Here is a 26646-nt window from a genome sequence, read left to right on the forward strand (position 1 = left end):
CATCTCCTCAATGACTTCCTCATCATTGACTTCCCACCATTCCGGCACCAAATTTGGTTCAAATATGTTTTACTTCTGTTGCTAACCCCAGTCTATTTGACATAACCACTCTCAACCATGTCACACTAATATTAACCATTAAGTGTAGCAAAACCAATCAACTTTACCTGTTCTGGCTGAACTAGCCTCATTCTTTGTAAATGCTGATATGCAATGTTTCATAAAGCATCTTGTAATGCAACCCTCTTATCATCCCCAAAGGTGGCTGCATTATCCCCCAGTACTGATTCTACCTCTGCCTAAGATAAGTCTTCCCCCTGAGCAGTTTCCTTTGAAAGCAGCAAGAATAATCTCAGATTACTATTAAACACAATAGCTAAGATAAAAAAAACCTGTCAGTTTCTGAATCTCAAATACCAGCAGCCTGTAGCAGTAATGATTTCAATGTAAACTATTAGACATAAAATTGAAACAGCTGTTTAAGCATGACAAACCTGCTACCCTACACAACTGATGTAGATACTGAGGAAGAAAGTGTAAGTATTCATTATTAGTAAAGCAGGCTAATCCTAATGGTAACCCTAACCTAGTGCAATATGTAAAATAGCAAGCTTCAAGCATGTAGGTCTTTGCTGTCACTTGTGTGTGCTGTAGATGTATTAAAAGTCAGAAAGCTAGTCTTTTGCTTGAGCAGGTCTCTTGTCTGTACCTTTGGCAGGCAGGTAGAGATACTGGTCGCCCAAGAGCACATCCTTGTCCATCACCATGGAGACCATGAGTTGCAAAAGGTTGGGAACCTCTGCTCTAAATTTTCTCTGCTTTAATTTAATTGAATGCTCTGATTTAATTACACCTTTATTCCAGGTTTTACATTCAGGTTATTTGAAGAGTATTTACTGAAAAAATCTTGGGTCTTCTATGACCTGGGAGATGACTATGAGTCTGATTACGAATCTTTACTCTGAAATGGCTTTGTGGTTAGAATTTGCACACACTCATACATACTCCTTTATTTCATATCAGTATGTCTGAGGTCACAACAAAGTACCGATAAAGTGAGGTGTTCAGTGAGGTGCACACAGTTGGCTGAGGGGGGAAAGGTTTCCTTCTAATGCATATGGAGTTATTTACTTCTTCAGGGGTGTGGTCATAGTGCTGGAGTGCAGTCTCAAGACTATCTACACAATACTGAAGGTATCCCACTTTAATATTGTGTGAAAATCGAAAAATTTGTTAAAACTGAATATGTAATTTAAATGAAAGTATTGTTCATCTCATGTTTTAGCTACTATACTATTTATAGGCATGATGCCTATACAAATTAAGCATCAAAACTGTTGCAAAATTGTCTTTGTTTGCCAATGGTAATATATTGATGTTACGTGCCCATCTGTAGTCTCCGGTCTAAGCGAGCAGGTGGGAATGTGAACAAATAGTACACTAGCAGGGAGCCAGCAAACCCACACAGATCGTAGTGGTAAAATGCATTTAATCGAACACCGGATGTATAATATAGTAATAAAACTGGAATGTAACACCTACACAATATACGACAACACAACCCTGTGTGATATATTCAAGCAAGTGTGTCCAAACACAGGTGCAGGACTAGAAAGAGAATGGTGATAAAGCAAAGAAAGAAACAAAAAAACACTAACCTAGTGTGTAAAACAGCCCACTTACCTAGTCCTAATTTAAATAAAAGAATAAAACTACCTGAGTACAGGGGGGGCGTCCGCCCACTTGCCTAGTAAGTCTAGACATAGCGCACGAACCTACGTGATCCACAATGTAGGTGCGCGCAATCCCTAACCTGTTCTCAGTCTAGGGACACACCTCGGTGAACAGAAGATGCACAAAACACGCAACTAAACACACCGCTGACACACCCGAATCATAATCCAAAGTCGTTATCACAACATTGTTCAAAAACAAAGTCAAACCAGATTACACATGATACAATGTGAGTTACACATAATACAACTAGGAAGCCAGGTTAAACACAGGAATCCCAACAGCAATCACAATCCTTTCAGGTCTCGCAGAGTCGCTCATCAATACAAGGTCTCACCCACCGGTCTCCAGTCGACACATAACGATTGCAAGATTGGTGATAGGGTTATATATGTAACAATACAAACATGTAACAATTGACATTACTTAAGGATATGAATACATGCATTTTTTCATATTTATATTATCTTCTTATTCATTTAATCTATTTCAATGTTGCAGTGCCATATGGTAAGCAAAGAAGTCCAAGTGCCTCTCTTCTCTATGATTTCGTCCACTTCCTCCTAGGTGATCCCCAGACATTCCCAGGCCAGCCAGGAGTTGTAATCCCTCAAGCAAGCAGGTCCTGGGTCTACCCTGGGCCTCCTTCCAGTTTGGCTATCCCTGTTGTACCTCCAGTGGGAAGTGGCCAGGGGGCATCCTTATCAGATGTCTAACGCACCTCAACTGGCTCTGCTAAACACAAGGAAGTAGGAGCTCTACTTTGTGCTCCTCATACTTTCACAGAGAGTGAGCCCTGCTACCGAGCCAAGAAAGCTAATTTCAGCTGCCTGTATCCACAGTCTCATTCTTTCAGGCATTACCCAGAGTTTATGACCATATGTGAAGGTTGAGATATTCACTGAATGGCCACTTTATTACAGACACCCACCTAGTAGCATGTTGGACCTCCTTTGGCCTTCAGAACTGCAGCAATTCATCATGACATAGATTCCACTAGGTGTTAAAATTGTTCTGCTTGAATCTTGGCACATACAGACAGGATAGCTTATCACAGTTGCTGCAAATTAGAGGGAGGTACTGACATGCTCTGAACAGCCTGTTCTCTCTCATCCCAGAGATGCTCTATAGGATTAAGATCTGGGGACTGTGAAGTCCAGGAAACCAAGGTTATGTTATATTCCTGTCTATGACAAATCCATGACTATACAACTCATGTGGCATGGTGCATTTTCTTGCTGAAAGTGTCCTTTTGCCATAGGGTAAACAGGTGCGATGAACTTGGTCATTTACAATGCTTAGGTAACATCCATCCACAGGTATCAGAGGTATCAAGGCTGGCAGTTTGTGAAACAGATTGTGAAACAGCTAGTCCACCATCGATGGCCATGTCTCATTCGAAGTCACTCAGATTGCTCAATTTTCCCATTCTAATGTGGATTCACATTGAAATTGGTCTATGGAAAACTTGCTCACCTGATTTTATGCTGCATTCTTTCCAATTTATAACAGCTTTTCTCAGTTGAGTTCAGAGCTTTACCGCCCTAGCTGATCAAAGCTTGGATGATCTCCCTCCTTCCCCTCCTGAGCTGTTAAAGTGTTTTTCAGAACCTCTTTGAGGCTGCTTGAAAGTCATGCTCCATGGCCTCTCGAAATACCTTTCATGCCCTGGATTTTGCTTCTGGGACTGCAATCTTTTTTCCCCACTGGTACCCTTCACCCAAATCAGGAGTTTCCCAAAGCTAGCCAACCCCAGATGTCTCTTTTTGTCTGACAGCATCCCTCACTGCTAGTGTCCACCAATGGGTTCTTGGGTTGCCAGTATAACAGGCACAAACTAGCTTTTGGCTGCAGCTGCTTCTGCAATGGAGGTCTTGAACAGGGTCCACCCAGACTCCATGTCCCCCATCTCCTCCAGAATTTGTATGAAGCTAACTCAGAGGTAAAAGTCAAAATTATTCTGTCCAGTCCTCTGCCAGTTTCTCAGCAGAGCTTCACAACACATTTGGGCCTATGCAGACTCTCCACTGGTGTTCCATAGGGCTCAGTATTAGGCCCTCTTCTCTTCTCTTTGTATACTTGTTCTCTTGGTGATGTAATGTCTTCTCATGGTTTCTCCTACCACTGCTATAGTGATGACGCTCAATTATTTTTCTCTTTTCTTCCCTCTGACACACAGGTCTCCAGATGTATCTCAGCATGCTTGACTGACATTATGTCATGGATGACAGCCCACCACTTGAAGCTCAACTCCAGTAAAACTGAGCTTCTGTACATTCCAGGTACTCCAAACCCTTACTATGAACTCAGAGTTTCCTTTGAGAACTCCCTGGTATCACCATCCAGAGCTCTCTGTAGCCTGGGTATAACTTTGGGCAACCGGTTGTCGTTCTCAACTCATGTTTCAAATCTAACCTGGTCTTACAGATTTCTCCGTTGTAACATACGAAAGAGTCAGCCCCTTCCCTCGCAGGAAGCTACCCAGGTGCTTGTGCAGTCCCTTGTGATGTCAAAGCTAGACTACTGCAACTCGCTATTCATGGAATATTGTAATACGAATACGACCACTGACCCTGCTCTTATATTGACTAACTAAACTAGTACTTATTGTATGGTATTATTTATTAATGATGTTGTTTACCAAACTCTAGTACTTATTGTTTATTGCACTTGTCATGCTCTAAGATAGACCTTATGTATTTTGTACTTCTAGGCATCAGCATTGATCCCTGTATTTCTATGGTATTCTAGATCTCTGGTATATTGGACTCTAGCCAACTCTACTAGCTAGGATGTATTCTATGAGTAAGTGACAAAGCACTTTTGTATCTCACTCTGGATAAGAGCATCTGCTAAATGCTGTAAATGTAAATGCAAATGCAAGCTGTTTAATTTCTTATTATAGATAAACCAAGTCAGTGGTATGTCTGTGTTAAGACTGTGTTGAGAATGGTCTATCACTACAATAATGAGAAGTCATGGTATAGCAACAGTGAGCCTGTGGTCAGAAACTGACAAGGCATGAGTGAGATAGTGGTGAACAAACTGATCATGGTAAGTGACAGACTACAATGGCTAATTGTTCAGATATAAAATAGATTAAAGTGATTAGTGAGTATGGGTGCAAGGTAGGTGTTCTTAACACAGTAGAGTTGTACAGTCATGATTGAATGAAAACTCTAGCAATTACTGAAGAAGTAATCTAGCAGAAGTAAAATTACTGAAGAAGTAGTCTTACAGAAGTACAAAAGTAGAAAAAAAAGCAAAACTCTCCTGACAGACCAGAGGGTACCAAATCCTTTAAGAGGAATCAAGCATAGGATGATTTATACATGCATATTTGTAATTCCGTTAATATGAAGGCAGTGTTACTTTAAAAGACTAATTCTTAAATCTTCTTTCATAATCAAATGATTTAAATGACATGAGAAAGGAAGGCTTCCATCTGTCCAAACCTTTATTGCAGCACTAAACAGAAACTTTACAATTGTTTACAGAATTGTGACCAGTTACCTAAAAGTCCCTAAAATTGCAATAACTTAAAATATTTTAGCCTATACAGCAGGATATCATGTAAACCTGAAAACATACTTGCATAAACTCTTGTTTTAAACAAACATTGACAGCAAAACAATAAACAAATTATAGCTAGATCTACAGCTGCATTGCCGCTGCAATCTACTGCTGTAGCTCTTTCTCTTAAAATATAAACAGCAAGGTGAACCCCACTGATATCTATGGCTTTGAAACATTAACATTATTTCTTCAATTTAAAAAATCTGACTAGAAAGACTTTCAAATTCTTTTAAAAATCTATTTGTAATTTTTGTAATATGCAAAGTTTATAGCACTTTAAAAATTCACATTGACTTTAAAAGTTGAATAGAAAAGACCCCTTAGTGATTTTCCCTTAGGGGAAAAATCCCCTAAAACTATACTGCAACTGTTCTACATATTCTGAAATCATAATTTGTCACAACATTAACAATATTTATCCTGGCAGGCCTCTTATGTCCATAATGTATACACAATAAAACACTACACAAAAGAATGGAAGAAGAAAGAGAAACTGTTGAATCCACAGTGACACAGTTGACATGACTGAGCTTCACTTAACAATATCAAGGGTGTTAATAGTAAACAAACTACATATACTTTGTTAAGATTTGAAAGTGATCAAATACACCCAGACATCATCCCTTATGGATTTTACAGCACTGCCTTTTACAAATATTACTGAGGCATAAGGGCTGAGATAGATACCTTACCACACAACTATCCCATAACATCTAACCAATTCAGTTAAATCAACACAAATATCTAAACGATGGGTACTTTGTCCAAAGAATAACACAGATACACAGATGTCCTTCAACTGCCAGAAAATAATTGTTCCTCCCTCTTCTTAAGTCCATGGAGTTTTCTATTAATTGATTCTCTCTGGGAAAAGTTACCCACACATTCAATGTCTCTCAAACCTTTATACACAAAGTAGCAGGAGTGTGTGTTTAAAGCAGAGCTGCTCAGGACAACTGAAATGACTAGTACAAGTATAAAACATGACACTTGTTTAAGAGGTACTTGTGCTCTTTGGCCTCCCATACTCTAGAAGTACATACAGGAGCAGTGCCACAGTCATTAGCTTGTCCCACATGTCAATTTAATCAGAATGCATACAAGGAAACAAAAACAAGGGAAAGACAAGTCTATGAATGACCCCAAACCCTTGTAAAATAAGCACTTTCCAACTTAATATGAAATGTAAAAACACTCTTTCCTTGGCTTCAGATATGTGCAAAACATACAGTATTAAAATGTACTAAACAAAGGAGGTACAAATAAGCTCATGGAAACGAATCATCACAGAAAGATTCAAACAGGCAACACGGCTCATAGGATTGTTTAGCCAAGATGCATTTTTATACAAACAAACACACATACTCACACCCTGACAATTGTCTTAGTTAACCTGCCAGCATAAATTTGCCTTTGATATGCAACATCAGAAGAGTCACCTCAATACATCATGGTATTATGAAACTGTAAAGTGAAACCACTGTCAAAGATCAGTGCAGCTTTGCATAGTACCTTCACATTAACTCATCAGTTTTTATATTCCAAGAGACAAATCAACAGCACTGAATTCAAAATCAGACAAAGCAACATGTACCTCTGCTTGTATACACAGAAATGGGATTCTATTTGAAAACCAAGCCACACATAGTGGTGATAAAATGATTAGCATCTACTCTAAAAAAAAGAAAGAAAGGCTTTGAAAACTCACAAGTGAATGGAAACAGAAATACAACAAGATTCAAAAGAGGGAAAAATGAAAAGGTATTTGTAAAAATGTGTCCTTAACATATACATAAGAAATCACATATTCTCATTAAATATATTTGAGTGTTTAATAAAACAAACAAAAAACCAAAAACACACAAGCCCAATCGGATGCTGGCTTTGTCCACGCTGCTCCTCCGTCATGGAAAAACGGACGCCCTCATGTGCAGTGGAACACGGGCTGCCTCGTATCGGGTACGACACGCAGCCCCGTGGTTTTACGTTTCTGTAGCATACCATGAGATTAGATTTATAAAATTCCAACACATTCTTGGCCTAATCAAACTGCATTCATTGTGTGTTAATGTGTTGCACATAAAATGTGTGCAGAAAATAAATGTGTGTAAATGCCTACATCAGCCTTGCTTCTACACTCCAGAAGTGCTAAACCATGTGCTAGCATTTATAGATAGGAAAAGACACCATGTATTATTTATGGTTGACTGCTCTGCCTGCATGCTGTACACAAACCAACCTCAATCCCAGGGATTACAGTATCATGAGGGTGGGCTGGGTAGCCAGTTACAATTAAAATCAGCTCATTAATCATAATGCCTAATGATTTAAATTAGAAATAATCAACTACTATTGCTGTTGATTTTAGACGGGTGATTTTACACATTATAGCTAGACAACAGCGTCATATTTATTAAGTATTTCAGAGTAAAAGTACATAAAGACGCTCAAAAGCCTCTAAACTGAATATGAATCAAGTTCTAGAACTCAAGAGGTTGGCAAATTGTGGCCCACCATTCTGGGAGTCTGTCAGTCTGTCAAGTGGCAAATAAAAGAACCGTCATGTAGTATTTCAATAACCACGAGGGGTCAGCCGTGTTCTCAAAAATATGCCTGCTGAAACAGTTGCTATCTATATTATAGGACCAAGTAATGAAGATTATTGATATATCTACAAAACCATCTCAGCACGACCACTTTCTGAGTGGATGTATTATAGACGACCATCTATTGCCATAATAAATCAATAAAAATACAGCACGCTCTCTTTATCTATTCCTATACAGGTTTTCTAGAAACCTTATGTATTTCACTCTCTAGAATCTTTTTCATATATATGTATGTCCAGACATCAAAATAAAATGTGCAGATCTAATTACTCAACTGAGACAATTAATTACCTGTTGGCTCATCCTGAAGCTCGTCCTGTTCAAAGTACTCTGTTAAAATATCATGGCATTATTGATTACACAGACAAAATACATTCCATCACATTCGTATTAGTTCATTTACACACCTAGTTCCATCCTAGTCAACTGCTGTTTCCAAACAGCCAAGTACCCAAATTTACTGGCACACACTTGTGAGAAAGAGCCCGCAATTCATGCAGTCCACCAACAGAATTGGAGATTTATGGGAATTATGGGTAGTTACATAATAATACATAATAATAAATTAATACTGTGCTTAAGGAAAGTGACTGAGAAGCAAGACAAAAATTCAATGTATTTACTGCTCTATATTACTATGACAAACCTCTTAGCTACTGAATAAACATAAGCTGTACCTAGGTAGTAAAATTGTCCTGAAAGCCTTTCCTTTGTACAAAACAGTGACACTTTCTACTAATCAGCACGTTTTGGGTGTCTTACTTTTGGTATTTACCCAAGTTTGACGAAAGCTTTTTAAATATCTATAAACCCCACCCATAGACTGTATATATATACACACACACACATGGTAAATAACTTGTTGACCAACCTATAGCTTCCTCTTCCTGCTCATCCTCATCAGAAGTATCCTCCACTGTAACACCACAGTTCATTTCAATGACATCATGATGACAAGACTTGAACATCACTATACATTTTGTTTTAAATAAATTTAGAAAATACTACATTTGTACTTTTAAGATTTAACTTAAGTCAGGAAACTAACAGTGGGTTCAATAGTACTGAAGCCTTTTTTTTTGCCTATATATTTTTTTACCTGCTGTCTCCTCCTGAGGTGGTGGTTGTTCTTCAAACACTGTTAGAAAAAAAGTGATGCAGGTGTCAATTTCCCCTGTACAGTTTTCCAAAAGAAATTTTATTAAACAGGATCAAACAAACCGAAGAGAAATAGCTAACCTCACCTTCTGTTTGAGTCAGTGATTCTGTGTCTTTCACAGTATGTTAGGGAGAAATAGCAGAAATAAAATGAGCCCAATCACAAGTAACATCACATTTCTTTAAAGTCTTAGAAAAATGTGATATGTTCTGCCTCTCACCCGTTTCTCCTGTTGTGTCAGATCCTGTGAGCGCCTCTTTTTCCTGTATATCTTCTGCTTAAAAGAACAGATTTGACAATCAATAATATTGTGGAAGAAATACTAAGACATTAAGACATTTTAGTAAGTTTTTTATTAGATGTTTAGTGTGTTTAAGTTACTGACAAATGTATATACATTTGAAAGTAAGAAAACTTATAACATCCATGTATACCCTGTGTACCATGCACAATGTTTACCTTAAAGACAAGTTGAGGAATGCAGCAATTTTACACATACATATGTAAATATACCGTCTAATGCCTGAAGCTATAAAGCATTAATACAACAAAGAACAGCATTCTGGTCTGGGTAAATTTCATCCTACTCAATATTAAAAGAGTTCTTACCACTGTCTTCTGTTGTGTCCATCTCTGTCTCATCCAAAGGCTCCTCCTCTGCTGGCACATCTACCTGCTCTTCGGGAAGTTCTTCCTTATGTTCTGCTACTGCCTCCACTGTCACTTCCTCAAGTGCTTCCTCCTCGTCAGGAGCTCCCTCTTCTATATTCTCTTCAACAGGTGCCGCTAGCTCTATTGCCTCTTCCACTGGCCACTTGTCCTCTTCAGCCTTCTCAGCTGGTGCAGCCTCTTCTACTATTTCCTCTTCTGTCTCCTCAACAGAGGAAGCCTCGAGTTCCTCTTCAGTAAGGGCAGCTTGTTCACTGGGGGCCACATCCACAGCAGTGTCAGGCTCTTCGGAGGTTTCAGCCTCTTCTATGACTGCCCCCCCAGCATAGACAGCCTCCTCGACTGTCTCCTCAACAGAGGCAGCTGTTTCAACAGGGACAGTCTCTTCAACAGGGGCTACCAGCTCAGCGTAGTCTGCTTCCTCAAATGCCTCCTCAGGAGTGGTAGCTTTCTGGATGGCCTCCTGTTCCTGAACTGGCTCTACCTCTTCATCTAGTACTTCTGGCTCTTCCTCCACAACTACAGGCTCTTCCTCAGGAACTTCTTCTTCCACTTCTTCCTCCTCCACTGCTTCAGGCTCCTCCCACACCACCTCAGGCTCCTCCCACACCACCTCAGGCTCCTCCCACACCGCCTCAAAGTTGTCCTCCACTGCCTCAAAGTCGTCCTCCACTGCCTCAAAGTCGTCCTCCACTGCCTCAAAGTCGTCCTCCACTGCCTCAAAGTCGTCCTCCACTGCCTCAAAGTCTTCCTCCACTGCCTCAAAGTCTTCCTCCACAGCTACAGGCTCTGGCTCTGTGATATAAGCATTTGCACTTTCTTAATGTTGTGTTTTCATAACATTACGTTTAATTAATTAGCAATGTACTATGACTTTAGTGTTACAAGTCATACTTAAAAAGCCTCATTAAGGACTGCTGATAGACTGGAAAGTTTTTATGTTTTTGTAGAAGGGAATAAACTGAAACTATAGGCTTAGATACTTCAATACAAATTAACTTAGCTTAGCATTAACTTTGAGCTTTCCCATAGTTAATGTCAGCGTTGCCAGATCTCAAGCCCCCTTTGATAAGTTAATTCTAAACCTGTGATTCCCTGATTTGTGTAAACCCAAATCAGACATGTCTCTGTATAATCTGTTACTTCAAGACAATCATTACAACATGAAAGCACAGATATGCATGCACTCTAAAAGAACCATCCCAAAGACGCAAATTATACTTGCACATTTGGCTAAGGCTTTTGCTAATTTTTTAGCAAACACTAATTTTGCCCACTAGCTTTCACTCGCTAGCTACATTGCTAAGGTTGAAGATGACGAAAAAGCAGGAATGCAGGGTGTGTGGAGGGGCATCAGTTTCTGTCTTTTCACCAGACAGAAACTGATGCCCCTCCACACACCCTGCTTACGTAAGCTTTATGTAACATAAGGACCACCTATTTTACACTGGAAGGGTACTTTGAAATTAATTAATAATTTACTAGACTTTGGAACGGTATTCACAGGAAACACTTTGTACACTGTTCACAAGAGCAAGATTTAGATTCCCAGCGTTCTCTGGCTTTAACTCTACTATGAATAATCTGAGTTACCCTTAATCTCTATAACACAATTAGCATTACATATCCGAATGTTAAAATGTGAAGTGTAATTTAGTTTCCAGGACAGAAAAGAAGATAAACACAAAATATACCCATAATTGGTGGAAGTTGACCTGTTTCTTCAGCATCAACAGCTCGGATCTCTTCTTCTACAACAGACTCTGGTTCTGGAGCTGTTTGAGAATAGACAGAACAGAGCAAGAGATTATTGAAAGCATTGAAGGATCAGCAGTTATCATCTGTTATGACCTTGAATAGCCTCAGTGTCCCCCCTCCATAACTTAACACTCACTGGTTACTGAGGACCTAAAATAAATGCATTGGAGCAGGAAAACTCAAAAATCAATATTGCATAGAATCTGCAGATATAGAAACTTGACCTTAATTATATTTACAGTTTCGTCAGAGGCTTTTACACAGACATATCATGCTATGCATGTCCCCGGAGATCAAACCCATGACAGCGGAGTTGCTATACCTTGCCTCTATTACGTGAGCTAGATGATCATATTAAACATATTTTATTGGACCAAGTATGAATTTGCTCATTAAATAATAATGTTAAGAATCTTGGCGACTTTATATTTAGAGCTAAAATGTTTTCACAGCAAGTTTCCCCAGCAACTTTGGTGGTATAGTCCACGCTTATCTTATCAACAATGTTGTGCTTATACACATACACACAATAAAACTACTTGTATTTCCACCTATCGTACTTTTATGACCACCTATCATGGAAAATCTACTAACAGCTCAAGTTGCCACACATGGTCCATATCATTTTGTTCTTCACTTTTCTTTAGATATAATTTAGCCTGTTCTTTGTTCTGCTCAGATACTAACCCAAATAGTGTCAAATGGTCAGAACAAATGAATCTGTATATGTAACTGTGCAATTTACACTTAGATTTAAAATGGTTATCTGTGAAATCCACTGGGTATAGCACCTCTTTAAATTCTGAAAAGGGTACATTCTGAAAAGGTCAGAAGGGTCTTACTCTCATAGCGGAACATTTTGTAGTTATATGTATGTAAATAATGCCTGGGATTCAGGTTTAAATCATAGCAGTGTCCTACAGTACATTCCCTGTGTTAAAGCAATTACGTTATGTACTTGATTTCTATGAGAAGTTTACAAATAATAAGTAAGACACATATTTCAGGTATTATTTACTCTAGCAGTTTATAATTGCTTAATTTGAATAAAACACTTGCAGTAGCCACCCACAACCTCACAGGACTTTGCTGAACATTCCTCCTAACAAAACTGGTATATCTCGGTCTGGTTTATGGGTAACCTTGGCTGGACATGCTTTATCCAGTTTGCAGATCTATGGGATTCATGGCAGGTTTTTGTGATAGCCACCCCAATACTTTCACTTTGTAGTCATTAAGCCATTTTGTCACAACTTTGGGGGAATGCTTAGGCTCACCATCCTGCTGGAAGAAACAGCTGTGACCAAGTTTTAACTTTCTGCCTGACGTCTTCAGGTTTTGCTTCAGTTTTCCAGGTAATCCTCATTACACATTGTACAATCTTTTTTTCTGAAGTTTTAAAGCAAAACACCCCATACCACATTATACTGCCTCCCCAATGCTTCACTGTTGGGATGGTGCTCTTTGGATTAAAAGCTTTTCCTTGAACATTAAGGCCAAACAATTCAATTTATTTATTTTTTTTACCGAACAACACAAAAAGGCTAGGTTGTTGCCCTGGTGATCTCCTTCACCAGTACCTTTCTTGTTGCCTTAGAATTCAGCCAAATTATTCAGTGCTGAGAGTTCATTTGTCTGTTTGATCTCAAGATTTAGGAATTTGCATGCAATTATTTATAGAGATGCCAATGTACCGTCAGCTGGTTTCTGTTATTTTTGTTAAATTGCCTGAATTTTCTTATGGTTCCAGGGGCTTAATAAAGTGATGGACAATTTGGTGCATGTATCATTCTGATGATATAGTGCACCTGAATAAAAACTGTAATCAAAATTATAATTATTACATATTATTAATCTTACACTGTGTGAACCAAGTAGAAGTGACCCATCTAAAGAAATGTATGGTAACACGAGTTTGTGTGGAGTTTAATCTGAATGTCTTTAGCCTAGGTGTATTTAAACAGTTGGCCTCAGCTGTATGGAAACACTGAGTCATACATAGTCATTAATACGTACCCACTGTTTATATTTACAGTAAAAGGAACTCCATTATAATCCTTTAATATCCTGCTTCTTTACTCAGCTTTTAACACCACACATCATATAATGCATACTGAAGGTTGTTAGACCCTTTCACATTTTCTACATTTTGGCATGTTCCAGACTCATCTTTAAATGTATTACATTTTTGCTTTGGCATTGTGGAGTATCATGTGTAGACTGATGGGGGGGAAAAAACATCCAGTAACAGTTAGGTAAGCCTGTTGTGCGCGCGCTCTCTGTCTGTCTGTCTGTCTCTCTGTCTGTGTGTGTGTGTGTGTGTGTGTGTGTGTGTGTGTGTGTGTGTGTGTGTGTGTGTGTGTGTGTGTGTGTGTGTGTGTGTGTGTGTGTGTGTGTGTATTCAGTATAACAACTGTAGGTTAGCGATAGTGTGGTTATGTTCTGCTTGGGTTACCTGTAGTTTGGTTCCCCCACAGTGATACTCATTAAACATGATACAGCAGTCATATAACAAAATTTTAAATAGTGTAAATACATTGTCGGTATGGTAGCTGGTATTAATAAATCATACCAAAGGTTCTTCCTTGTCTGTGCCAATTCCATTATCCCCCTCTCTACACCTGGTCCTCTAAAAAATTATCTACATTTATCCCCACATCCCATATTGATCCGACAGCTGCCTAGACCAAAATGGGGTCTTAACAGCGAGTCTGAAGAATATAAAAAAATGTGGAAAATGTGGATATTTTGTCAGTGTAAATTCTCAAATTTTACTTAGCATATTAACCCATGTTGTACTAATGTTGGCACCTTCCCATCTTTGACACTTAAACAGAGAATCTGATTTTATGTTTACCTTCATCAGATGCTGCAGGGGCCTCTTCTTTAGCAGGTGGGCTCGGCCCCTCAACGTTAGGCTTATCTGCCAATCCTGGGGGTTTCACATGTGGATGTAGATGCGTGAGGCATGGGTGCAATGCAACACAAGATTCTCAAAAGCAATGCAGTCTAATGATACCTTCATTATGCAAATTTAATTCTGTGCATTTCAAAACATGAACTGACATTTGGTTTACATTTGATCCAGACCTTTTTATTTGCAGCTTTGTACCAAATACGTATTGGGTCAGTAATAAGGTAAGAAATAGAGAGGAATATCATAACAGAGAGGAAAAAGCAAAAGAGAACTTAAGAGCAGAGATAATAAAGCAGACAGATCCTTCCAAGAAGAAAACAAATCTTAAACATGATGTACAAGCATGAAGAGCCCTGTCTAGAAAATTTTCCCGTAGTTCCCCAGAAAAAGTAGTTAGAACATGATTCTGAATGCATCATATTACATGGGGGACTGGTCACAACTGACATCACAAACCGCTGCAGCCATAAATTTTTTGCTTTGAAACTTCAAAGTCAGAAGTGTGCAGATCTGTTTGCACAACAAAATGTATTTATTTACTCCAAATAAGTCTAACAACAAAACCAGGCAACTACCAAATCATTCAGCAGAAGAAAAGAACAAATCATTCAGCAGAAGAAAGGGGTCTACATTAGCAAATAGCACCTCTACTGTTCTTGCCCAGCTCCCAAGATCCTGAAGAGATGTGTATCACTTAAGGCACTCAACAGTTAAACTAGGTTCTCGATACGCAGTAAACCTGCACATACAGAACAGTTAACCGAATGGTCCGGCACCGAAGTTCTCAAGACGCACGTGTTCGTGGCTCCGCCTATCAGAGAGGCCTCACTGCTTTTTTTTTCGTTGTCGCCTTTTTGGTTTCTTTCGTTTTGCCGGCCTTCTCGGATTTTATGCCCTCGACATCGACAGACTTGTGAAGGGGTTTCTTATCCTTCTCTAGCCTTTCTTTTTCTTCATCGGCTTCCGTCTTTGCCGTCACTGCTGCCTTTTTCCTCTCCTCTTTGTCTTGCTTAAACCTCTCCCAGGCCTTCTCTATATCTTGCTTCCCTATTCTCTCACCCTCCTCCCTGAGCCGAGCCTGGGCCCTCTCCCAGGCCTTAGCTTCTGACTCCTGCTTGATTCGTTCCAAGGCCTTCTCTTCCTGCTCCTTGGCTAGGATGCTTCGCACTTCTGCCAGGGCCATTTTGGCTATCTTCCTGGCCTCCATTCTCTCATGGATAATGGCAAGTTGCTGTTTTAGCGCTTCCCTCAGCCTCAACCCCACGTCTTTGGCATGAGAACCCTCTATGGGAGCAAGAGCTTAACTTCATAATGTGCACGTTTTAATGGAATTTCAAACATCGCTTTGCAAAGCTACTAAAATGGGTTGAGGTGCGTGAAAAAAAATGCATTATTAAAAACTTAATTCCTTCTTTACAAATTCTTCATTGACTCAAGCATATAGTCTTCATGTCTAATGGTTAATAGAGATTTTTACAAATAGTTTTAATACTGTAAGGGATTTTAAAAGCCTATATTAAGGCAACATCTTGATCATTTAGGCTTAACCACAACACATCTTTATCTTGCAGGACTGCAATACATTAGGAAGGAAACAAACAATATCGATTCCTACCTTAGTGCTCAGAATATGGAGATTATGGTAATATACAAAACCATGCAAGCTTGTAAGTTTCAAATCACTATATGGTAAAAAGTTACTGGAGACTGGGAAAACTCCAAGCACTTCATGTAACAGTAATTATTTGTAAGTGACATATAAAAGAATATGCATTAGCTTTCAAAGTCTCAAACCCACCATGCACTGAAAACAAAAATGTTTGTCCAGTACAACTTGCAACCAAAGTGTTTCACCACTACTTCTCATACCACACTAGTGTCTAATACAAAATACCTCTTTTGTCAGACAATTCTCTTGGCTTGTCATCTGGTAGAGGAAGGAGAAAACAAACCAAACAATAAATACTTCTCTCATCTGACAACCCAACCAGTGTGTACATTAGCAAGAAATAGAAACTTTCTGCACTAAAATTAAGAACCAACTCAACTCTTTAAAACAAATGTAACCCCCTACAGGCAAATATTACATACTCATCCATGTTTACATAGTTTACATTGACTGAATGCAAATATATTAACAAGACTAACTCTCATACACACGCACACACGTGCGCACACACACACACACAAAGTGCCCTGTTTAGTGCTTTTGAAAAAGAAGAATATTATGCCAATATTACTAGGGAGACAAAATCCTCTTTTGAAAAGAATTATGACAATGACCCTGCATAGCTTATACTACGTGATTTTGTACACTAAGCTATCTACAAAACAAATCAATCCAGATAATGTATACATCACTGATTTAACATATTTTCTTTGTCCTTTACACAGTTATCTTTCAGTTCTGAAAAAAAACTAGACATTTAGTAAAGGGCAACAATGTAAAGTAAGCACTTACATGAAAACACTTTAAGAATGCCTTAAAGGGTTTAAAAATGCATAACACTAATGACATCTTCCTGTGCTAAAAGGTACTCTAGAACATAATGTTCATTCACAGTTTCTTGTAGTAGTAAATAATCCCATCAAGATATAACACATACCTTAGTATTACTGAATAAGGAAAACTTACTGTGTAAATCTATTTTATCATTTCTGTACATTCTTACATTCTCAAGCTCTGTAAATAAAAAAAAATCATAGCAATGCTATTTGTAGCAAGGACCCTTAGCAACTTACTCCCCAAATAAAGAGCTGAACCAGTAGACACTGTGTTTTGAGTATATAAAGCTGGGTATCAGTCATACTTGTCGCTTTCAAGCGCTGCGGCTTAAATCATAGAACCAGTATGTTCCTAGACACACAAATTCTTCAAGTCATTTTACTGGCATGTAGAAACCCATTGTTGACAGTTACAGAAATCTGGGGTTCAGGATGTTAAAGTGACAGAACATACTAAATCTGAAAGCTTCATTTTAATCAGCCAGCAAGCATTTTTTTTCTCTCTTTTCAGTTAAAGATTCCTGTTAAAATGTTCCTTAATCTACTTTTGAAAGTCTAATTTAATTACATTAAAGCTAACATAACATGATTGTAAAAGTGGCTCTTAAGATAATATTTTTCACTTTTCAGAAAGACAGCTGCTTGCATGACTTCTCTTAGCATATTTATCCAATGTCTCCTCATCACTTAATTTGATTCATTAGCTTTTTTAAAGAGATGGTCACATTGTAAAAAGCAAACTCAGCTTGAGTTACATCTACATTGTTCGAAGGGAAAGTCACCTGAAACCAGTTATTGCTCTGTATAAAGCCAATCTTGTGAAAATGGTTAGTGATGAAGGTACATTATCCAGATTACACAGCCAGATGGAGCTGTAACATGTCCATGAGAATCAAGATGGCAAGAAAATGATAAAAATGCTAAAGTCTGATGTATGAAATGGTCAAATCTAAACAATATATTAGTATCAGCATTAGATTTGCAATGGTGTGCAGTAGTGATGGTGTGATGAATGGGAAGTACTTACATATGACTTTTGAAGATGTAAGCAATAGTATATCATATGACTGCAAATTGTAAATGGCTTTTTAAAAGAACTGCATAAATTACATATTCTTGATATTTACACAAGATATTTACACAGCTGAAACTTTTCAGAGACATGTTCTTATGTCCTCTGAGGTATTTGTTGACAATCGCCCCCGACATGTTATCCTCCACGCAATCACAACAGAATATCTGATGCTAGGGAATTTCTTCTAATAAAAATGTGTTTGTCATGATTGCAGAAGAACGAGCTACTGATTTTGAAGGCCTAAGATCACACATGTCTTTTGACCATGAACCCCTTCAGTCTGTGACGTGCCAGCAACGTCCTCCGCTGCCGCCTCGGATTCTTCGTCCTCTAGTGTTTCGAAAGGACTCATTATATCATAAAGGAAGGTGAAGAAGCCTTGAAACCAATCAGAGCCCTCTTCTGCTAAGATATCGAGGACTTCCTCAATGGAGTCAGAGTTTTCTTTGCTGCCATCTTTGGTCAGCCCTACGCATGGAAAAACAAAGAAAGAAAAGAGGGAGAAGCAGAGGAAGAGCAGAGGAAAACCAGTGGAAGAGCAATCGAGAAAGGAAGGAGAGGATGGTGGATGCAAGATTTAGTAGATAAGTATCGCCATCTAAGGGACACTAAAGGTAAGGCAGCATAAAGTAAAGTGTGAAGTGTGACAAAGGAAGCAGTGCATAAGGACATGCAGAGACGCGACTCGCCCGCAGCTCTAAAGTCACATGATTTTACGGGCTTGATACAGAGCAGAGCTAACATGATTGAGCAACACTGAAGTGGAAAATTACCCTGTACACCAGCCTGCATGGCTGAATTTTTGAGGACTCAGGACAGTAGTCTGTCATGTCCTATGATGGAGTAATAAAAATGATATAAACGCATCTATACCAAGTTCTAATAATGGCAAATGTACTTATCTGTCAAGAAATAAACTGTATTTCACCCTACCCCCCCCCCTTCAGGTTTCCATGTCAATAAGCCTATGCACCCCAATTCAAGACACATTCTACACAAGTCATGCAAGCCAAAAATATATATTCTTAGTCAGTGTGGTCTAAACGCAATATAATAACAGATGGAAATCCCTTCTATACCATGCACATGCATTCCATTTTCATTTGCCACTATTTTAAGTCAACCAAAGTCAGTCATGCAGCAGAAACCCAATTCTAATAATCACAGCCAAATTCTGCACTTGCCTAGTAGTACTTTGGCATCCTCCACGTCAAAGTCACCATCGCCATCAGCATCATAGGATTCAAGTTTACCTATAAATTACATGTAAGTAATAATTTAATGTAGCATTTGATTTTAGATAATAATTTAACATTCAACAATAATTCAGTATAAAACAATTAGATGAGGATGAATGACTTCTGATACAGAAGTATCAGAAGTATTTTGTTTACATAAAATGTATACATACATGTCTACATCAATATACTTGTTGGTTATACTAAATAGTAAGTATTTCTTGGCTTGAGAGTTGGTTTATTATAATACAATCATATCTTGATCGTCTTCACAATACTGGACTTTGTAATACTGATAACTGTAACCAATTTTTCGGTTTTTTGTGGGTTGTTTGTTTTTGGTTGTGTGCAGTGATTGTCTTATTATTCGCAGTATTCATGTGAACCAACAAGCATAAATAATTTGGTTGCTACAGCAAAAGCCAAATGCTTTCATATAACCTTTTGTGCAAATTGACGCACAACACATTTAAGAGTTCAGCAGATAAAAGGTATAAGGTTCTTGGGGAATAAATAATGTAGCTGGTAAACATTATATTGGTTATCAGTTGTACAAAGGATGTACAATGTATGTCCATTTTTCAGTTGGTGTTTTGTTCCAATGGCAGAACATGGAAGGGTTTGAGTACAGAATTCAAGTAAAACAGGACAAAAGGTAGAAATGTTATATCCAAGCTAAATGCCCCTAAATAGTTGATGAGGTTTTGGGTAACTTTGAGAAGCAAGATATGTTGGGGACTATGATTTAAAAAGTTACAATAAAATTAACTCAAACTTTTATTCTCTTTTTCAGTACCCAAGGAGGATGTATTACATAAATAATTTGAATTTTATGATGGTGATTATAAAGATTGCATCTGGTATCATACCTTGTAATATCTCTGAAAGATTATAACGCAAGTCCTGTGCCTTGGCTGCATGCAAAATTAAGGCCAGAAAAAAAATACAGATCAAAAGAATTACATAAAAGTGGTTTTATCTATAAGCAGTTCGTGAAAATGAATAGAAATTGTAAGAAATACATACAACTAGTCTTAGAGTTACATGAGATGTGCATGCCATAGTGTACTCACCAATGACACCCTGATAGTCAACAAGATCGAAATAGACCACAGCTACAGAGGTCCATACTCCCAGGAGAGCCAGGACGATGAACCAGGTGAAGAAGGAGGAACCTTCTGGCTTCTTTCCATTCTTACTTGCCAGCTGTTGCTTAACCTCTGATCATCAGGAAAGAAATGGAACACAGTGGCACAAAAAATCAAAGCAAACAAGTATTAGAACATATTAGAACAGACATATTAGACGTAGATTTATTAGAACAGAGGTGTCCTTTTCCAGCCTTGGAGATCTAACATTCTGCAAAATTTAGTTTCAACCATAATCCAACACACCCAGTCTAGTTGATCAAGGCTGTCAGTAGCATTTGAATATACTATTGAGAAAAACTCAACTTTGCAGAGCAGTAGATCCCCAAGATCAGAGCTGGGCACCTCTGCTTTAAAGCAATGTGAGTAGCAAGGACATGCAAACCACATGGCGGAAGCTGGCCACAACAGTACCCAATACAAAAGTCATTTAAGTCACAAACTTTAATAAAAAGAAAAGCATTATGTATTAGAAATGACCCCAAGACAACAATTAGTTAGTGTACATTTTCGAAAACCTATACTTCCAAAGTTTAAAAATCTGGATTGCACACATTTTTGCTACAGTGTAAAATTTTGGTCATACAATCTTGAGCTACTTGAGCTACTTGCATTTAGTTCAACTACTAACTGAAGTCACCCTTAGGTGACTTATTTCATAACTAGGACTCAGAAATAAAAATATGCCTTGGCTAGCAAAATATTCCCCTGGAGTAGTTTTGAAAAATGTTCCATCTTATGTCTACTAATGACAAGTAGAGGGGAGAAAACCCTCAAAAGGTTATAAGTGCAGTATTGTCATAACAAGACTAGTTATTCTGGGGGGCCGATAACACCCTTCCTAGAGCCGTGGTATAAATACATGTGCATTGTGGAGACAGGCTGGAGATGGAGAATGAACAGGTGCTGCGTCCACTATGTTCTTCTAGGTCAAATCCACACGAAGATTTATGCACACAACAATGATTTCAGTTTACTGAAAGGTTACAACACTCAAGAAAACCTTTAGTTGTCAATTATAAAGTCCATGTTTATACTTTAATTGTTGTTCAGCAAATAAAAAAAATAAAAATAAAGCTAGCAAATAAGACCACTCAACTCACAAACAAGCCTAACCTGTGCATGGTGATTCAGCTTCTAAATCTCAACAAACTAACAAACCGACTGGTGAATCAGACCTCATCAGAAATCAGATACTCTAGAACCTTAACGCTCTTTAATCCACACACAATAGACCACTAATTTCGTCCCTTCATCAACACACAGTAGACCACTAATGTCATCCCTTCCCTGGAGCTTCTTTGTAAGGGCACTGCTCTACCTGCTTCCTGTTCCATCGCCTTCACTTCAGCCTTCGGCTCCCCCATCCCTCCAGAGAGCAGGGGAAAGAGAGCGTCGCGCAGCCCTGTACTGTCCCAAACCTCTGCCCAGCCCCAGCTGCCAACTGCTTTTGTTCGAAGTGAATTTGGCCGCTGCCCGATATGGAACCTGGCCTGGTCTTGTGGGTTATTTTTAGAATTTTCTGCTTGACAAGCCAGTGAAGCACAGGCGTTCACTGGAAAGAGCAGGAGTGAACCGTGTTCCAATCCGCTGTTCTTGATAACCAATAAGAGAGTAAGAGAGCAGGAAGAAACTTATGAAGGTCATAATGGGACTTCAGTTAACAATAGATTTTGGTTGGTCAGATGCTGCCCTCACATGGCCCAACAGTGAACAGGCCATTGCCTTTGGAATGTTACTAGCTAAAAGAGTTATACTAAGGGAATGTAAATTTGTTTTTCCACACAGATTTCAAACATGGTATTAGAGGAACTGATTACTTCTTTACAGTTGGAGAGGATACGTTACAATGAACGGAACATGGAAAATTTGAAAACATTTGGGGTCCCTTCCTTGACCACCTTAGCTAGAGGTGTTCCTGACATAGCTAGTACTGCTAACCACATACCTCCAATCCTTGTCTAATTGGTTTACCTTGTTGGCTGGCTTTTTTTTATTTTGTTTCGTTTCTTGTTTATCTCAATCTATTGTGTTTGCAGCACACTCTTTGTATACATATTTCGACAGGAGGAAGTAGACTTTTTCCTCCCGTTCAACAGTTTTATGACTTGTAATGATGCATCCTGTGTATCCCTGAAAATCACTTCAGAAAGTATATAAAACATAATAAATCAGCACAAAATGCAGGGTTCGTTAGCTGATCAACCTGTCATTCCATTGCAGTTTTGACCGCCTCAATATCTGTATTACAATTGTGTGTGTGTGAGAATTTTTTTCAGAAGTAATCCCAGGAAAAGTAAGCTTGCATACATAAGCATATGCACAAGGACATCTCTTTAGAGTTTTACAAAAACACTAGGCTGGTTTGCATATATGCCTACACAAAAGCCTGGATTCCTTAGACATGAACAGACAAGTCTTTAAAAAACAGTACTCTGACTTCACAAATAATCAAATGGTCTCTATTCTTTTATCACACCCGCTTCCTTGTTCATTTCACATAGACACGCTATGGAACTGTGTGTTTTCATCAGCTGCTCTCCTAATATACATGGCACATGGTAAGTAAGAAAAAGGTTACAGCAATATCAATTACATATTTACATTGTTCACCATTTTAGTTTGTGGCAAGATCTGTTTAATAAGTCTGGTCAAAGCTATCTTCTAATGGCTAGTTTAATCCATGGCATCTTTAATGCTCTTGAAATGTAAAGGGAAAAACCAGACTAAATCACTATGGCATGTAAATACATTAAACCTGCATTACACAAACTAGTTAAACAAAATAGCAAATGCCAAAAAATAAACTCTTAGCTGACAAGACAAAAATATTTAAACACACTGCATACAATGAGAATATTTACATTTTTAGGGTCATATCAGATCAATATGTGTAATTCAATGTTTTATGGGTTACCACTGTAGAAACAGAACATATACACAAGATAAATTGGTAAATTGTTACCAGTTATTAGTTTTACCACCAATAAAATTATTACCAATAATATGCCAGAACAGTCATATTCAAAAACAAAAGATTTGCTGAACAATAATTAGAAACAGTATAAAAAAGCACATTCATCAGCCATGAAACATCATTCATGACATGCAAGATTAAATAAGAAAGACCTGTTTATACTTTATGGATCCTTAGTGAAGGACTCCATGACAGAGCCAACTCTGTGGCTCTGTTGTTAACCTCTGAAGCTGAAAGTAACCTGAAAGGAGTAATTTAATAATAATTTGAATAGAGAGCAAGGGGTAGCAAAACAGAACACACATGCACTGCCTCTCTGCAAGTTACGTGTGCTTGTACTTGGACATGAACACAAGGACACTTCACAGAGTGAAGTGCGTCTTATTTAAACATGTTTGCACAAAGAAATCATGTAAACTGTAGCGCAAGCAATATGTATACTACAATAGTGGATTTCCAGTGATTAAATTAAATTGCATGTGACAGTTTGCCAAACAGAAAACTGGGTGTGGCTAAGACTATTTATGTTCATAGCAGCTGTACTTCATGCACCAGAAGGCAATGTATAGTTGTGTGCTTTAAAAAACTAGATTCATATGGCCCTATATCTATACATAAATGGCAATAAAGCTTATAAAATTCACAGACAATTTAAACTTGAACCATACCGCATTTTAATTAGGCTATGTAGTGCAGAAAGCTGTCAATCTTTACTGATCTGTATAATGCTGTTATTATCCAGGAACAGGGCCTGAAAATGTCTGGTCACTTTGTAAAGTACTTGCACTGTTTTGCAAAGTCATCAATGAATAAAAGACAGCTTTGATTTAATTAGATACGCTTGAGATCACGCAGGGACAAAGTCGTACCTTTTAAATCAAGTCTCTTCAGGGGTTTAGGGCTTGAACTGAGACCAAGGAGGCCACGTGTAACCCCGCCCACATTTCGACACGCGAGCATTTAAGAAAAATGTACTCGAACCGTAGTGCGCTCCTGCAATAAAGGTCCCCACGATTAACTAGTTATGATCTGAAACAAGGGCAAACGACGAAAAAGCCTAAAACAAAGGTAAAAACAAGCAAGTAAAATATGGAAGCCAGACTCTTCCATCAAATCTATGCCCCCTGAATTTATGCACACTTGGCTTTCATTTTAAGATTTATATGAAAGTTGAGCCTCTCAGAGACACTGACCGTGGGAATGCAATAGATAAGTTACTTTACGTGTTCTTTTTCCCATAAATCAACTGTCAGACTATTCCTTCAGACCTTAAAGAGATTTTAAAAGAAACTATTTAACGACATAAGCTCAGTTGTCATTGTTCACCAACTGCAAATGTAAATGGGTAACTGGAAAATGTACATGCGTCTTTTCCATAGCTTACATGTTGCGATCATTAACTTCTGCTATAAATTCAATATCTTATCATCTTATATCAGTGTGAAAACAAAAAAAATCAATCTTGCTTCCCGATTAACTTTCAGGCCTTCTCCAGTACCGGTAATGAAGGTTGCGCGTATTTTCTCCAAAGTTACTTGAATCTACAGACCTTTCTTGCTTTGTCCTCGTGCATTTTTCTTCGTAGCCATCGCGCTTGTCTGTTCTTCGATTTTTATGTACTACGAAATCTAAATTTAGTCAAATATACTGTTATTCACTCAGTCAAGCTACACCATGAAATCAAATGCCTCCGACTTCATAAACCAAAGCCCATAGCAACCCGTCCACTTTTGAGTGACTAAACAGTCGGCCAGTGTTACACTTAAGGAGACGTTATAGGCGGAGACAGTAAAAATATCATCCAATCGCCTGGAAGAGGCAGTCGCCTTTATTCAATCGTGTGGATACCCGCGGGATAGAACCGCCCCCTTTATGGATCTGTATTGCAAGCGTTGGAACGTGGCAAGATGGAAGATACCACTTATCGCGAGAGTTATTGTTCCGTTTTCCCACAAAACTACAATCGCAGAGCATTATATTATATTGAGAATAACTGTGAACAGCGAGCCAAAGTACGCAGAAGCCAAGTGCGCTGACGTCGTGGGGTGTATTTTCAAGTTAGATCTTTAGATCTTGAACATATTGTTTGTTTACTACGACAGTACCTCGACTAGTTATGCCAACCCCCGAAACTCTATACTACAGGGGCCTAATGTAGCTAATACTTTTAGGGGACTTTGATATATCTTGATATATCTCGGTGGCCTCAGAGCGTTTGCCGCAGTGCTAGGATCTCGGGTTCAAGTGACTATCTTGGTGGAGCTTACATGTTCTACCTTTGTGTTTCCTCTGGGGTATCCTGTTCCCTTCCACACTCCAAATATATGGTGAACTGGATGCTCTAAATTGTCCTGTGTGAATAACCAGGTGGATGGTGTATTCTCCTGGGTGTTGTCATCCTTCCTCTTCCCTGTGCAGTCCCTCAGGTAACTGTGGTTAAACTGTGTGACTAGCTGCTGCTTGTCACTGGTAGTTCTGAATTTGAGTGCTAACTGTAAAGTATCCTTGGGTTTGAGAAGGGTGCTCTGTAAGTATGACTAATAAATATATAACTTGAGCCCCTCCCCTTTAGTTTTCCTGTTTTGTCCCCGGTTGCAAGACTAGAGGTGGGTCTTTGCTCACATTTACACTGGTGCTCTAAAGAAGCTCCCACACGTTCTGTTAGAATTTAAGACAGAACCCGAGCCAGATGTGGTCAGTTTTTTTTTGTGTTTTTTTTTTAATTCATTTTATATTATTTTACCCTTACTGATAAGTGAGCAAACCTAAATATCCACTCTTCATTGTTATAATCAGATAGGAGCACTATATGCTCTTGGTTTTGAAAATGTTAAATCAATAAAAGACTTCAAAAAAGTAAGACCTAAGCCATATTTAGTGCTCACACAGAAGATATTGTGGGTTGGCTTAGCCTTGTAAAGGAAGGTGCACAAAAGTTGTACAAATGGTGACTTGATTAGATCACATTTGCATCGCCTCTCCAGTCTGATTTTCTCTAGGAACTTTGTCACTTTGCATTTCTGGGTGTGGGAAGGCCCAACATTTGGCCTTCAAAGACCAATCTAAGTGACAGAACTAAATGTATGTTAACACACTGTTTGATCAGCATCAATAAACAAGGTCACTGAAATCTGAAGTACAGATATTGTACCATTTTATGTTCCCAAAAGAATTATATTTTTGTAATAATCTACCATTATCCTTGATTTATGATCACATTGATATTTATGTAAAAAAAAAAAACCAACGAATCAGCTAAAAAACTTTAATTAGTAAATTAA

General features: G+C 38.4%; 2 protein-coding genes across 7 annotated transcripts; both read right to left on the bottom strand.

Annotated features, from left to right (window-relative positions):
• Nucleotides 1–5173: 5173 nt before the first annotated feature.
• Nucleotides 5174–25080, bottom strand: LOC113576477 (aspartyl/asparaginyl beta-hydroxylase-like). Of its 6 annotated transcripts, none has more exons than XM_027008564.2 (13): nt 24915–25080; nt 20314–20460; nt 20110–20154; nt 19187–19255; nt 14363–14437; nt 11442–11522; nt 9688–10542; nt 9299–9355; nt 9164–9190; nt 9019–9057; nt 8791–8835; nt 8211–8249; nt 5174–7300 (listed from the first exon to the last, which is right to left on the bottom strand). In XM_027008564.2, exons 1-13 carry the CDS (start codon nt 24952–24954, stop codon nt 7293–7295), a joined length of 1527 nt encoding a protein of 508 aa, XP_026864365.2. In that variant the 5' UTR covers nt 24955–25080; the 3' UTR covers nt 5174–7292. The 6 variants fall into 6 exon arrangements, with proteins under 6 accessions (XP_026864365.2, XP_026864367.2, XP_026864364.2 ...); XM_027008566.2 differs by lacking the exon at nt 24915–25080 and adding an exon at nt 21710–21899 and having other exon boundaries at nt 9164–9184; nt 9299–9352; XM_027008563.2 differs by lacking the exon at nt 24915–25080 and adding an exon at nt 21710–21899 and having other exon boundaries at nt 9299–9352.
• LOC113576478 (ensconsin-like) lies at nt 14582–18213 on the bottom strand. Its single transcript, XM_027008569.2, has 2 exons — nt 16317–18213; nt 14582–15706 (listed from the first exon to the last, which is right to left on the bottom strand). Exons 1-2 carry the CDS (start codon nt 16420–16422, stop codon nt 15237–15239), a joined length of 576 nt encoding a protein of 191 aa, XP_026864370.2. The 5' UTR covers nt 16423–18213; the 3' UTR covers nt 14582–15236.
• Nucleotides 25081–26646: the final 1566 nt, after the last annotated feature.

This window comes from Electrophorus electricus, chromosome 15 (genome assembly GCF_013358815.1).
Source record: "Electrophorus electricus isolate fEleEle1 chromosome 15, fEleEle1.pri, whole genome shotgun sequence".
In the NCBI taxonomy this organism is placed as follows: Eukaryota; Metazoa; Chordata; class Actinopteri; order Gymnotiformes; family Gymnotidae; genus Electrophorus; species Electrophorus electricus.

Coding starts and splice junctions, on each gene's coding strand:
- LOC113576478 (XM_027008569.2), bottom strand. CDS start 16,422: ATGTACACACTGGTTGGGTTGTCAGATGAGAGAAGTATTTATTGTTTG. Junction 15,707..16,316: donor AGAATTGTCTGACAAAAGAG/GTATTTTGTATT, acceptor TTGCTCCCATAG/AGGGTTCTCATGCCAAAGAC.
- LOC113576477 (XM_027008562.2), bottom strand. CDS start 21,755: ATGGGGGAGCCGAAGGCTGAAGTGAAGGCGATGGAACAGGAAGCAG. Junction 20,155..20,313: donor TGACTATCAGGGTGTCATTG/GTGAGTACACTA, acceptor TTTTGCATGCAG/CCAAGGCACAGGACTTGCGT. Junction 9,191..9,298: donor TGACACAACAGGAGAAACGG/GTGAGAGGCAGA, acceptor ATACTGTGAAAG/ACACAGAATCACTGACTCAA.